The sequence below is a fragment of the Planococcus citri genome, chromosome 3, assembly GCF_950023065.1.
Source record: "Planococcus citri chromosome 3, ihPlaCitr1.1, whole genome shotgun sequence".
Classification (NCBI taxonomy): domain Eukaryota; kingdom Metazoa; phylum Arthropoda; class Insecta; order Hemiptera; family Pseudococcidae; genus Planococcus; species Planococcus citri.
This window is the reverse complement of record NC_088679.1, coordinates 3,357,722-3,370,425: the sequence shown is the minus strand read 5'-3', so window position 1 is coordinate 3,370,425 and position 12,704 is coordinate 3,357,722. Positions and strand designations below refer to the sequence as shown.

At 36.8% G+C, this 12,704-nt stretch overlaps 1 protein-coding gene and 1 long non-coding RNA gene across 7 annotated transcripts in view; one reads left to right on the top strand and one right to left on the bottom strand.

Moving 5' to 3' along the window:
• LOC135840889 (uncharacterized) overlaps positions 1-12,704 on the bottom strand; it is a 402,381-nt gene that overhangs the window by 296,435 nt on the left and 93,242 nt on the right. The gene's annotated exons all lie outside the window — the stretch shown is intronic.
• The window catches only part of bma (SCY1-like protein bma), a 390,878-nt gene that overhangs the window by 288,878 nt on the left and 89,296 nt on the right, over positions 1-12,704 (top strand). For all 6 annotated transcript variants that reach the window (XM_065357627.1, XM_065357630.1, XM_065357629.1 and 3 more), the window contains exons 4-5: positions 5,701-6,048; positions 6,707-6,821. In XM_065357627.1, coding sequence (XP_065213699.1) covers positions 5,701-6,048; positions 6,707-6,821 — 463 coding nt within the window. The remainder of the gene's footprint in view (positions 1-5,700; positions 6,049-6,706; positions 6,822-12,704) is intronic.

Here is a 12,704-nt window from a genome sequence, read left to right as displayed (position 1 = left end):
GCCTTAGAATTCAATTATGGCAATATTTTTCACATTGGAGGACAATACGGTCAAAAAACATACATTTTGATGTATCACAAAGCCATATATACTCCCCTCACGCCCCACCCCCCAAAAAATGAAAATTTTGAAAAATTTTGGTGCCTAAAAATCATCTTAGCCATAGAGCATTCCGTTAAACTGCTTGAAAATAATTTTTAACCCGATTTTGTAGCTTTTTTTGAGAATTTAGCCCAAAAACATGAAATTTGCAAAAATTGCTCCCCTTTTGAACCAGTCTGGCGGGACTTTGGCGGCACTTATGGGTCGGCAGACCGATATATTCGGATTCAGCGCGAAAAATGCTATAAATAGGCACCAATTTTAGCCATCAGTTTTCTCAGCTGAAAGTTCAGAAAAATTTCGAACTTTCGAGCTTTCACTGAGCTTTAAAGCAGCAGCTGCGGATCGGCAGACCAAGTGTTTTCAAAATAGGGGTATGTATACTAACTTTTGAGACCACCCCCAGCTTTCAGTTATTTCGGCCCAATCGCAGTGGTATAGCTCTTGGACTATAAGTATAATATTTCAACTCATTAGATATCACAATGGTACCTATCTAATTTATTGCTTTTTTTTCAAAATCAAATCGATCTCATCGGTTGTATTACCTATTGATAAAATCAATCAATCAAAACCCTAACTATTCACTATTGCACATTCACTTCCTTCCTTTGACTTTTTTTCTCCCCAAAAACACACAAAACCGGCTCATTTTTCGTTTGCGCGCCTAAAAAACCCCAGGGAATTCTTCCAGGCAGGGTCACCAACGTGGGAAAAAAATCGTCAATGCTAAAAAGAAGAATAAAAAGAACCGTTCTCAGCCAACTAAAAATTCAAATAGTCTGGCAATATATTTTAGTAGGTACCTAACTCGATAAGAGACCTGCAAAACTGACGGACAACAAAAAGTTATCTGCTAGGGGATAACGACGATGTTCGGAATTGCAAATGGAATTCTGTCAGATAATTTGGCTTCGTCCACATTATATCCTCGGAGATTTACACATTGTTAAAATATTTTCAAAGACGATTTTGTTTTTTTTCACCTCGGTGATAATCGATTTCGGGCTCGACGCCAATGTCGAAACGAAACATTTCAAACAAGCCGACAAAATGAGCGTATTCAACCAAAAAGAAATGAGCGAAAGAAGAAAAAAAAGAGTCGAAACTTTTCCAAATGTTTGGAAAATTTCGTTATTTCGACGTTTAAACGACTTCACAGCGAATTTTTCCTACATAGGTAGTATACTCGTGGCTCGCCTTTCGAAAAGTAAATTTGGATGGCGGCATCGGTGGTAAAATACCTACTCTCGGCACCTGTGTACTTCCTGCCAAAATTACCTCACCTAGACCGGCGGCTGCGGCTGCGACGGAGGCGTCACTCGCGTCACATTTACTTTTCAAATACGAGTACCTTACCTATACCTACGTATATAGCGAGGCAGCAACTCGAAACAGTTGAAAAAAATTTTATCGTTGCTTGGTTACAAATTGAATCGATGTGTATGAAATACGCCTCGCCGCCGATCCGACTGTGTACCACTTCGTCGTCTAAAGATATCTGCATTTAGTGTGTTTGTTTTTATCGAGTAGGTTCGTCGGTATTATTATACTGATTTATTATTCATCGAGAGCTATAATGTAATAAGCGTCACCTATGAAAAACCTCTAATTTATATTCGTATATTCTACACCTCCCTTCTTCGACTGCTTTCCATGCCGCCGTCGTGCAGAGCACTTGTGGCTTCATCGGGACCTCTTTTTTTTTCAAACATTCGCGTATATACTTTGCTGCGCGTTACCTACCGAAGTACGAGGATATAAGCCTATACCGCAGAATAGCAGAGTGAATATGATGCTTTTGACGTAAACGAATTACAAATTTACGCCTACAGCGTATTTCGACGTACCTACCTAATTGTTATCAATGCCACGAACTGCGCCAGATTTCAAAGTCAATATACGTTTTGTTCAATCCGAAGAACAAAACCAATTGCCGAGCTCGTAATAATGATATATTATTTCGCGAGCAGTGATTGTATCTACCAATAAAAGATGGAACTGAATGGTCGAAAATGATATTTTGATGATTTTGAGACTTCCTTTTTTGAGCTTTAAAGCTCAACGGTTGTTTTAAACAAAAATTGATGATTGATAATCACGTTGTAGAGGAGATTTCAAGGAACAATTTTCGTTTGAAAATTTTCAAGTTAGGGGGTGCAATCTGCATCGTCCTAGGAAAAGAGGGAGAAGAGGGGGAAATGGCATCTGAGGAAAACATCTCGGTATTGACGTGTAGAACAATAATTTTTCATGAAAAATTCAATCTAAATCTTACTCTAAATCTCAATCTAAATCTAAATACCTTTCTCCTGCCAGTACTCAAGGAATCTAACTGCTTCATCGTCAAGTGTCCCATTTAATTTTCCAGGATTTATTTTTCCTGATAATTCACACTCAAATAAATCTGTTACGTGTTTTCCACAGTTTATATTTCAAATATTCTCCACTTGGTAGGGCTTCCTGCCTAGTTCTTCCCTCAACACCTGCATTCCATATGTGACATCTATCTGTGCTAGGGGTATCTTTTAGTTCTTCAACTGTTTTCATGAAACTGTGTCTAGACCTGAAGCGGGTTTCTGCCAGTTCTCCATATCCATACATAGGATGCAGCAGATTTTTTAGCATCTTTGTCTTCTCTACCATGGATGCAACTTCATGTCTGACTGCTGGTGGGGCAATTCCACTCAACTCATATCAGTTATTCAATGGTATTGGGCGTAAACACCCTGTCACCAATCTACATGCTTCGTTTAAGGGTATATCAACTTTACTTGCATGTGCTGAACGACTCCAAACAGGGCAGGCATACTCCCCCACTGAATAGCACAGTGCCAGTGCAGATGCTCTCATTACTTGGGGCTTAGCTCCCCAACTGCTGCCTACTAGTTTGCGAATTATATTTGTTCTGGCTGCAATTTTCATTTTAGTTGCCTCACAGTGCCTTTTGTAGGTCAATGACCTATCTAGGGTTAGATGCAGGTATTTGGGGTTATCTGCAAGTTTCAGATCTGTTCCACCCCATTGAATATTCAATTGCCGCTTTGCTCCACGATTTATGAGATGAAAAGAGCATGTCTCTGTCTTTGTTGGATTTGGTTTGAGGTGGTTATCTTTATAGTAAGTGTCCAGTTCTTCCATAGCCTGGTTTAGTGTGTCCTCCACCTCCACAAATGTATCATGTTGGGCAGTTAGTGCAAGATCATCTGCATACAGAAAGTGGTTGGTATCTGGTCCAGTTGGTTGGTCACTGGTGTAAATGTTGAAGAGAATTGGTGACAAAACACTGCCCTGGGGAAATCCGTTCTTTTACCACCTCCAGGTGCTGTTTTTACCATTGAATGTCACATAGAATCTTCTGTCTTTCATCAGCATAGTGACTATCTGTGTAAATTTAAAATTCTTTGTAAGTTGGTACACCTTATACTGGAGTAGTTGGTGGCACACTATGTCAAAAGCTGCTGTGAGGCTGACAAACACTACACCAGTGACTTTCTTCTTTTCAAAGCCATCTTCAATTTGTGCTGTGTTAAGTGCAATATCTGGCTAGGGCATGATTTCCCTGGTCTAAATCCAGCCTGCTGTCTAATGAGCCCCTCATCTATGTATATAGTCAGCCGTGTGATTTAAAATGACTCTTTCAAAAATCTTGTATAGGTGACACAGCAGGGAGATAGGCCTGTAGTTCTTTGGGTGATTTGCATCTTTGCCTGGTTTCTGTAATGCAATAACATGTACCTATCGCCATAGTCTTGGCATTTTTGAAGTTTCTATACAGGCATTAAACACATGGGCTACTTGGTTAGCTGTAACCTGAGTGAAATTGCTCTGTTGGGTTTTGCCTCCGTCAAGTCTCTTCAACAGTTGCCAGCATAGATATGAACCCTAAACTGGATCGGCTGCTTACATTTAAAATGTACAGGAAAAAGTGAAGCAAAAAATCAGCTAATTGCAAATCGTGTATTTCCCCGGAGGTGAATGCAAATATATCTACGGAGGGTGTGGCTTATCTCCGGAGGTGAAGAATTTTTGCTTCAGGAGCTTCCGATCCAATTTAGGGTTCATATCTATGGTTGCCAGGCTCTTCAGCTATCTTTGCAGAAATCCAGATTTTCTACTAATTCCTGCCATTTTTTCTGTCTAGATTCTGCTACATCACTTGCTAATTGATTTCTGAGTTCAATGGTCTCATCACTGAAAGGATTTTCATTAAATTTTTTAATGTACTACTTGTATTATGTCATGAGGTGCAGCTCCATTCCAGAGATATACAGAGTGGCCCAGAATTGGCGCAATCAATTGAAAAAACTAAGGAAACGGGAATGACGTAGCAACCACTCATGTTGAGCAAGGGTAAAAGCAAAGGGTGATCCTTTTGCTCTACACTAGGACAACCTAAACCTGCCAAATTTATACGAAAAATCAACTGTTAACCTTGCACTAGGAACAAAATGACGCATGCGCCTTTTTCTTAAGCGTTGCGCAAATTATGGGCCACTCGTACTCCTTTCTTGCTCCCCTTGGAATATGATCTTTTGAGGCTTTCTTAACAATTTCATTGAAGAGTTCATAATTTTCTGGTATTGGCAGTAGGTTGTCTATCTTTTCTTCAATTGCCTGTTTAAAAGATTCCTAATTGGCCTTTTTGAAATTGAATCTTGGAGGTGGGTTTTCGCATTTAATTGGGCTGATGACCGTCTTAATTTCACATATAATTGGCCTGTGTTGGATTTGGGAAATTGGATCTACTACTCATTTGTGACATAGACTTGAGATTCGCTCTGAAACAAAAATGTTATCTGGGTTATATCCGCGTTTCCATCTTCCACTATTGAAGGATGCTGGCATTTTTGCATCAAAGACCAAGCTCAGCTGCTGCTCTTCAGCCCATTTCTCCACTATTGGTCACCATCTGTATCATTTTCAGCATATCCCCAGCTTACATAATGGCTGTTGAAGTCTACAACTATTATTCTTGTTTCTGTGAGTGGAACATTGCTGTTTTCTTTCCATGTAAATTCTACATTTGGTGGTTTGTAAACTGATGAGATTAAGTAGTCTCCCATGTTGATTGTTAGAATCTCCACATTATTTTCATCAGACAGTGAAGTACTTTTTACCTCCATGTTTGGCTTTCTCATAGGGTCTGTCAATAATGAGTTTTATTCCTATAATTTTTGGCTTCTGGCTTTGTCTGCGCCTGTGTGTTTCTTGAATGGTGATCACATCTATGTTTAAGTACTTGACCATTTCAGCTAGTATAACTTCCTTTGGCCCTACAGGCCCTCTATGTTTATGGACATGATCCTTAAGGGAGGTGTCCTCGTTGGAGGCCCTGACAAGGGCCGTTTTAACCCAGATGTAGGGTGCATGATTGACCGGTGATGAGATGATTGCCCTGTAGTTGAACTACTGTTTCCAGGGGGCGCCAGCTTATCGAGAAAATATATTCACAGTTCTTAAAAAAACATTCGCGGAGGCTCATCTCTTGCCCCCCCCCCCTCCAAACAATAATTAATATTGTAGACTATACATAGATAACTTTTCAGCACATCGTAAACTAACGCAAAGGGTCTTCAATTTTGTACATGTTCGCAGGATGTATCGATATTTGTATTTGAAAAAAGGCTAAGCGATCGTCTGCATAGACCTAGACGGAAAGATTCCATCACGGAGATAATGAAAAAAAGTGTAAAACATCTGGAGGTATACCGGCAACCGAAATTAATCTTAACGGTACTACACAGCTTAGAAGAGTGCTCCGATACGATTGCTTTTGCTTCCGAACCTATTTTAGCGAGTTTGGCTAACATATTATCTTTTCAAGTTTATACAAATGCTGTTAACTCTGCCAGAACGGAAAATACGCAACCTAATATACCGCGACCGCCTAACGCCAAAGAATATAATTTCATCGATTTCGAAATCAAATACGGTCTACGACAGGTTTGTAAATTTATACGTTATTTATTGCATGTGTTAAAAGCTACGTCTATACGAACTATAAGTACAGAGAAGTTGATTTTATGGCACGTTGAATACCCTCAGATAAATTGTGAATTTTCAACAAGTTTTTTTTAAATTCTGCAATAAAACGACCAAATCTAAAAACGAGATAACGACACAACAATTACCTACTCCGAAGACGCGTACAGATTCGTCGAAAATTTAATAAAGCTTTTCGCAAAGTACGAGTAGGTACAAAACGCTTTGCGTAAAATTAGATCGACAAGAAAAACGCCCGTTTATACCTAAACAGGAAAGCAATTTTAGCTTCGGTTTTCTTTCAACTTGATGTAATTTTCTCGTTAATGAATTTAACGCTGATGCTTACCTCAAAATGAAGTTTTATTAACGATGAATTTGCACTCTCGTATACCACGGTAACATCATCACCATGCCCCACAGGCCCCATTTTGAGGAATATGTGGTACTCTCGACGTGTTTCACGTTTGTACTAAGTATACCGAGTAATTATTAGATATATAATTTCGTCACCGAATACTATTGAATTAGGTTAGATGTAGGGTAGTGCTTGCCTTCGTATGTACCATAATGCGTGCAGTTTAATTAACCTTTTGAAACGTTTAAATTTCGGTTACAGATAGCAGAAGCTTTGGATTTCCTTTCTACTCAAGTTTACCATCATAATATATGCCCTAACAGTATACTCGTTACCAAACTCGGCAATTGGAAGCTGGCAGGCATGGAATTTTTGAGTAAGTAGCTGTAAATATCACCTACTGTAACTGTGGGTCTGTATACATAATAATAAATTATAACGTACGAATTACAAATTTAGATAAAAGTCTCCGCGAAAATTGCAAAATACATCGTTGAAGTCTCCTCAAATGTACTTAAATCTCCTCTGATCCAAAAATGAATTTCATAACAATTTTACAAAAATTTGTGAAAAAGTGCTAGAAACTTGATTTGTAAATTGCTATGAAAACGCTCAAAAAGTCGTTGAAACCACTCGAAATTAATAAAGTTTAAAGTTTTCCAAAAGTAACAAACCGAAGAGTGATGAAACTTCAATTAAATTCAGCAAAAAACGCATAAAAAGGATTCAAAAAGTGTAAAAATTATGTGAAATTTCCCTCTCCACCCCCAAAAAAACCTTTGAAAATCACTAAAAAATACCGAAAACTGATAAAAAGATGGATATTACTGAAATTGAGGAAAATGTCTTGAAAACGGGTACCATAAAATGGAGTTGAAACACTCAAAAAGCATCACTTACCTATATCACCAAAAACAGATAAAATTTCAGCGCAATTTTCCAAAAAAAAAAAAAAAAAAAAAAAAAAACATGAAAAAAGTTGATAGTGTGAGAAAATGCTGTGAAAATATTCAAAAAAGCAACAAAATAATTGCCAGAAATCACTCAAAACTTTTAAAATTTTTGCTAAATTTTTCAAAAATACACAAAAATTTGTTGAAAAAATATTAAAATGGTATAAAAACATACAAAAAAAATCATTAAAATTTCCGAAAATTACGCAAAACTATTGATACGTATTTTAGAGAGATTCGTAAAAAGTACCCAAAAAATTATTGAAATGAGTTAAAATGGCGCGAAAACACACTTTAAAATCACCTAAATTTACCCAACAGCTGTTAAAGTTTCAGTAAAATTAGTCAAACATGTACCAATAATTGTTGAAAACATGTTGAAATTGTGTAAAAACATTAAAAATCGCATTAAAAGCACTGAAATTCACTAGAAGTGATGAAGTTTTGGTTGAATTTGACAAAAATTCATTAAAAAATAATTATTAAAAACTAGTCAAAGTGCTGTAAAAACCACCAAAAAATAATTTTACCAAAAAAAGTGTGCAATAAAATTCAACACAATATACCAAAAACTTGTTTGGAAGTTTGAAACATCATCGAAACCTCTTCAAAACGCAATTAAAGCACTGCAAAAAATGTACTTAGAGGAGTTGAAAAATTGTGAAAACGCCCAAAAATCACTACAATTACTGGAACTATCCAAAATCATTTGACAAAAAGTACATGAAAAAGTGTTGAAAACGTGATATAGGTACTGATAAAAAGCATGAAAATCGATAGCGACATTTCCCAAAAATGTAAGGTATGAAAAGAATTTTTGGAAGCAAAACACCAGTGAATTATCAGTTAATGGAGGACGTTGGAAAAGTTGAATCGAAAAAATAAGTCGATATTCGAATTTAACGCTTTTGAAAGCACATAAAACGATGCGTCGCACAATATTTGACATTCTTTAGCATTTTGACCGAAATTTTGAGGCTGTGTTACCCCCCCCCCCCCCCCACACACACACACACACACCCTCAATAGTCCTGCGAATCCCATAACGAAAATGTTCATAACTGCAGGTATCATAAAAATTTAGTCATGTTCCTCAAATTTTTTCATTTCCAATCTTTAAACTATTGCTTCAAAATTTGACAATATTTCAAATAAGAAATCCTAAAAAAATCTCAACTTAAAACATTCGATATTTTTGGTGAATATTTTTATAAACTGCTCTCAATCTCCTTCAAAACACTGCCAACAAATTGCAGCGATTTTGAATAACTGAATTCCAAAGTTGGACATTATGATACCTCAATATCTGGAAAAAAACGCACTCTACCAGCCCCAAGAAGAGTTGCTGGGTGCCGTTGATAGCGATATTCCATCTTCCCCAATAAGGGGAGCCTGCGTAGTAGAACCCTTTGAGCAAAATCGGAGAACCTGAACCGAAAACCGAGCTGATTAGACATGGAATGACCTTGGCGGGTTCTGCGCCAGGAATGAAAAATTCGACCTATTGTTATTTCAGAATCAGCAGAGAGGACCCGGAGTCGTTATTCTTCTCTCATGTATGCTTGAAAAAATAATATCAAAACTGAAATTTGGAAGTGGAACATTTTTTCACCCCCTCTCCCCCTCTTCTTTTAATGACGATAACTATGTAATTCAATTTATTATTCGTGTGTGGTAACAAGATGCGCTTAGAGAGTTGCAAATCGAAAATGGTATCATTTTATAAATGTGTAGTCCTAGTTTTACGAATGTCTGAAAAATTGCGATGAGAAAGTGTGATCAACGAGGCAGGCGAGTTCTGCGCCAGGAGTGAAAATTTTGGACTTGTGGTAGATAGCTTCAGAACGAACATGAAGACAAGGAGGTTACTCGTTTTCTTTCTTCTGTTTTCGAAAAAGTAATCTTCAAGTTGAAAATTTTCTTTTGCTTACTCAAACCTTCTTCTTCCTTCTCTTCTTTCTCCTCCGCCTCAAAATTTCATGTGTTGTAGAAAAATTCAAAATTTTCAAAATTTCCCTTTAATGGCATGATTATGACAAATGAATAAATCTAATGGCTACTCAAAAAATTCGTCAAAATTCAATGAATGGGAAATTTAGATTTTTAGTTTTTGTGTTTGGAGGAGAATTGAGAAGATAAATTCTAATAGAGAAAAAGAAAGGAAAAAACCGAAGAAGTCGTTATGAAAAATATGATCAGATGCACTCGTCCACTTATCATCACAACGAACAAAATTGAAAGCACGGTTTATCAATTCTTCGAGGCGACAACTCTCTTGTTTGATCTTTATCTCGGTGATTTTGAATGAGTAAATGAAAGAATTTTATTCTAAAAACGCGTACCTAGATCAGAAACGCTTTTATTTTACTTCAATTCATTCCAAAAAGATATGCACCACTATTCAGTTTGTCTCGTTTCACACACATTTTTTCTCCTCTTTTAAAAAGCAAAACAATAAACAATCCGCATCGGGCGCATTTAATTTCGAATTGTTATTTCAGTGAATGAAAAAAGAAATAAGGCTTACTTTGAAGGGTTCATTGCTATAAATGCTTCCTAAAATACGAGTACAAGTCTTTCAAAACACGTACTTATTACACGCTGGTAATATGCCTAGTTTTTTTTTTTACATCGCTTCGAGTAAGTAAGTATACAAAAAGGAAAAAGAAAAATAGAGAAGCAGGTAGTGCAGGGAATAAAGTTGTGTCAGACAAGAAAATAAGTGGTTAAGTAAATGTTTTGCGCTTTTGTTCTAACCGGTGGTTGAAAGAGGAAAAAGGGGAGCAGCCGCGTGTGTAAATTGCAAAAATAAAGAGAGCGTATTTGCATTATTATTATACAATTCCAACAGTCGTATAGTCGTAGTCGTAGTAGTTTCAAGATCGTGTACCGAATATACATAGTAGGTACTTGTTGATTGTGTACGTACCACGTATATATAAAGTGGACTCGCACAATGCGACGAAGAGGAGAGCGAAAAGAACGCGTTAGCGCGAAATCAAAAAGATGTTTTTTTTTTACACACACAGAAAGAGAAACATCGCGAATTGTTTCGTTATTACGCGGGGTTTTCTTTTTCGTTTCTTTGCCCTTTTTACGATGAAAGAAATACCTACGTAGATGAGATATTTTTCACCGTGTAGGTACAAGAGACGACGAAGATACCGAAGACGCGAGCGAGCGCCGGAGCTAATATTCAAAATTGAAACAGCATCACGATATTACGCGATGATGACGGTGACGATGTTGGTAGCGCTTTTTATATAAGTAGTAATTTTCGTCGAATTTCGTTCGTTTGTTCATTTGCTTTAATCAAAGATATTCCTAAGTACCTACTTAGCTTCGGTGTTTATTCGAACATCTCGAGTGCCAGCGAACATGATATGAGCTAATGTTTCTCGCTTCAAAAGTGAACTTATATTACCTACCAACGTCGAAACAACCGAGTAGGTGCTTATATATAAAGTTTTACCGTACCGAGTTATGCCTAATCTCGAATGAAGTGGAATCACTTCAACGTGTAGGAGTCTGTACGTGTACGTGTATCTGTATAAGCTTTGGCCCGGCCTGTATCGAGTTTATGTGTAGTTTACCAAACAGCTAGCTAGAGCTAACCGTAGTCGAATTGTATACGCTGGGTGTTTACAGTTTTCCTTGCAGTGTTGAGTGTATAGTCTGAAATACTCTAGCAAAAGTCAAAATTGTGCGAAATGAAGGTTCAAGAATATTGATACACCATATACGATTTACTATACCTAAATTGAAAGATCAAAACACTAAATTTTTTTTTTTTTGGGTGTTTATAATTACTAGATTATTACACCCTACGTCAGATTATATTAAATTTGTCAGGTTGTGTTTTTTAACAATTTTTCTATTTCGGAGAGGCTGTCAGGGATGGAGAGATAATCGATCTTGGTGTAATTGGGGACAATAGAAAAGTAGGTGTTGAAAAGATATGGGTTCAGATGAGCAAAATTGACATGAGGGTTTAAGGGCTTTTAGGTAAAGAGATGGTTATGTGTGATTTTGGTGTGTCCAATTCTCAGCCTTGTCAAGATAACTTCTTCAAGTCTATTCAAGTGGGATAGGTTTTTCCAAGGATGAACTGATTTTTTATGTTGAAAGAGCTTGTTGGCTGTTTGTTGGGACCAGAAATTTTGCCAATCCATGTATATATTTTGAGTGAGAAAAGATTTGATGTCGTCAGCTGTGATGATGGTAAGAGGGGAAAGAGTAGTTGCAGATTTTGGATAAGTATCAACAGCTTCGTTTCCAGTGATTCCAATGTGGCTGGGAACATACATACACTGGATAATAAAGTGGGAATTTTGTAGCTCAAATAGTTTTTAAAGAATATTTTGAACTATAGGGTGATCAGAAAATAGATTTTGTATAGAAATCAATGAACTTAAGGAATCACTCTGGATCAAAAAATGTTTGTTATCTGGTTCAGAGGTGAGTAAGTATATCACAGAGGCAATGATAAATAGCAGTGAGTTCAGCAGAGTAAATAGATGAACAGTTTGGGAGTTTGAAATTTGAAATTGCACCATTTATAGAGTAAGCATATCCACAATGATGATTTGGTATTTTTGATCCATCTGTGAAACAGAGGCTGAATTCACGATATTTTGATAGAAGTTCCAGATAGTTATTTTTAATTACTAATGGGGAATGACTTTTCTTTGAATAATTGTTTAAATAGTAGTCAATTTGGGGAGGTTTAAGCATCCATGGAAGGTAGGATATTGGTTTTTGAACGAGAGTTTTGGGGTCTATTTGAAGATTGGTTAATGTTCTAATAAAATCAGAGATGGGTCCTTCCAAATGTTCAAAAAGGTGAGGGTTGGGTATGTGCATTGAATATTGGAGTGGGTGAGAGTGATTGGTTGAAGCTGTTGTGATGAATTCATTTGTTATTAAAGTTCTTCTGAAGTCTGGGGGGGGGGGGTAATTCTGCTGCTTCACAGTATATACTATCAATTGGAGAAGAATAGAGGGCTCCTGTGCAAATCCTTAGGGCTGAGTTTTGTATTGTTTTTATGATATTAGAAGTTTTATTAGAGATAGGCTATCTATAAAACATGGACTTCCATATTCAATTTTACTACGAATTAAAGTTTTATATAAGTGGAGTAATAATTTACGAGAGGGGTTATATTTGGGGTTCTTGATTATTTTCAAAAGATTTAGACGTTTCATGAGGTCCAATTTGATTTTTAAAAAATGAGGGGTCCAGGTAAGCTGTTTATCAAAAGTTAGTTCTAGAAATTTAGTGGTGGATTTGAACTCTAGTGGTAGAC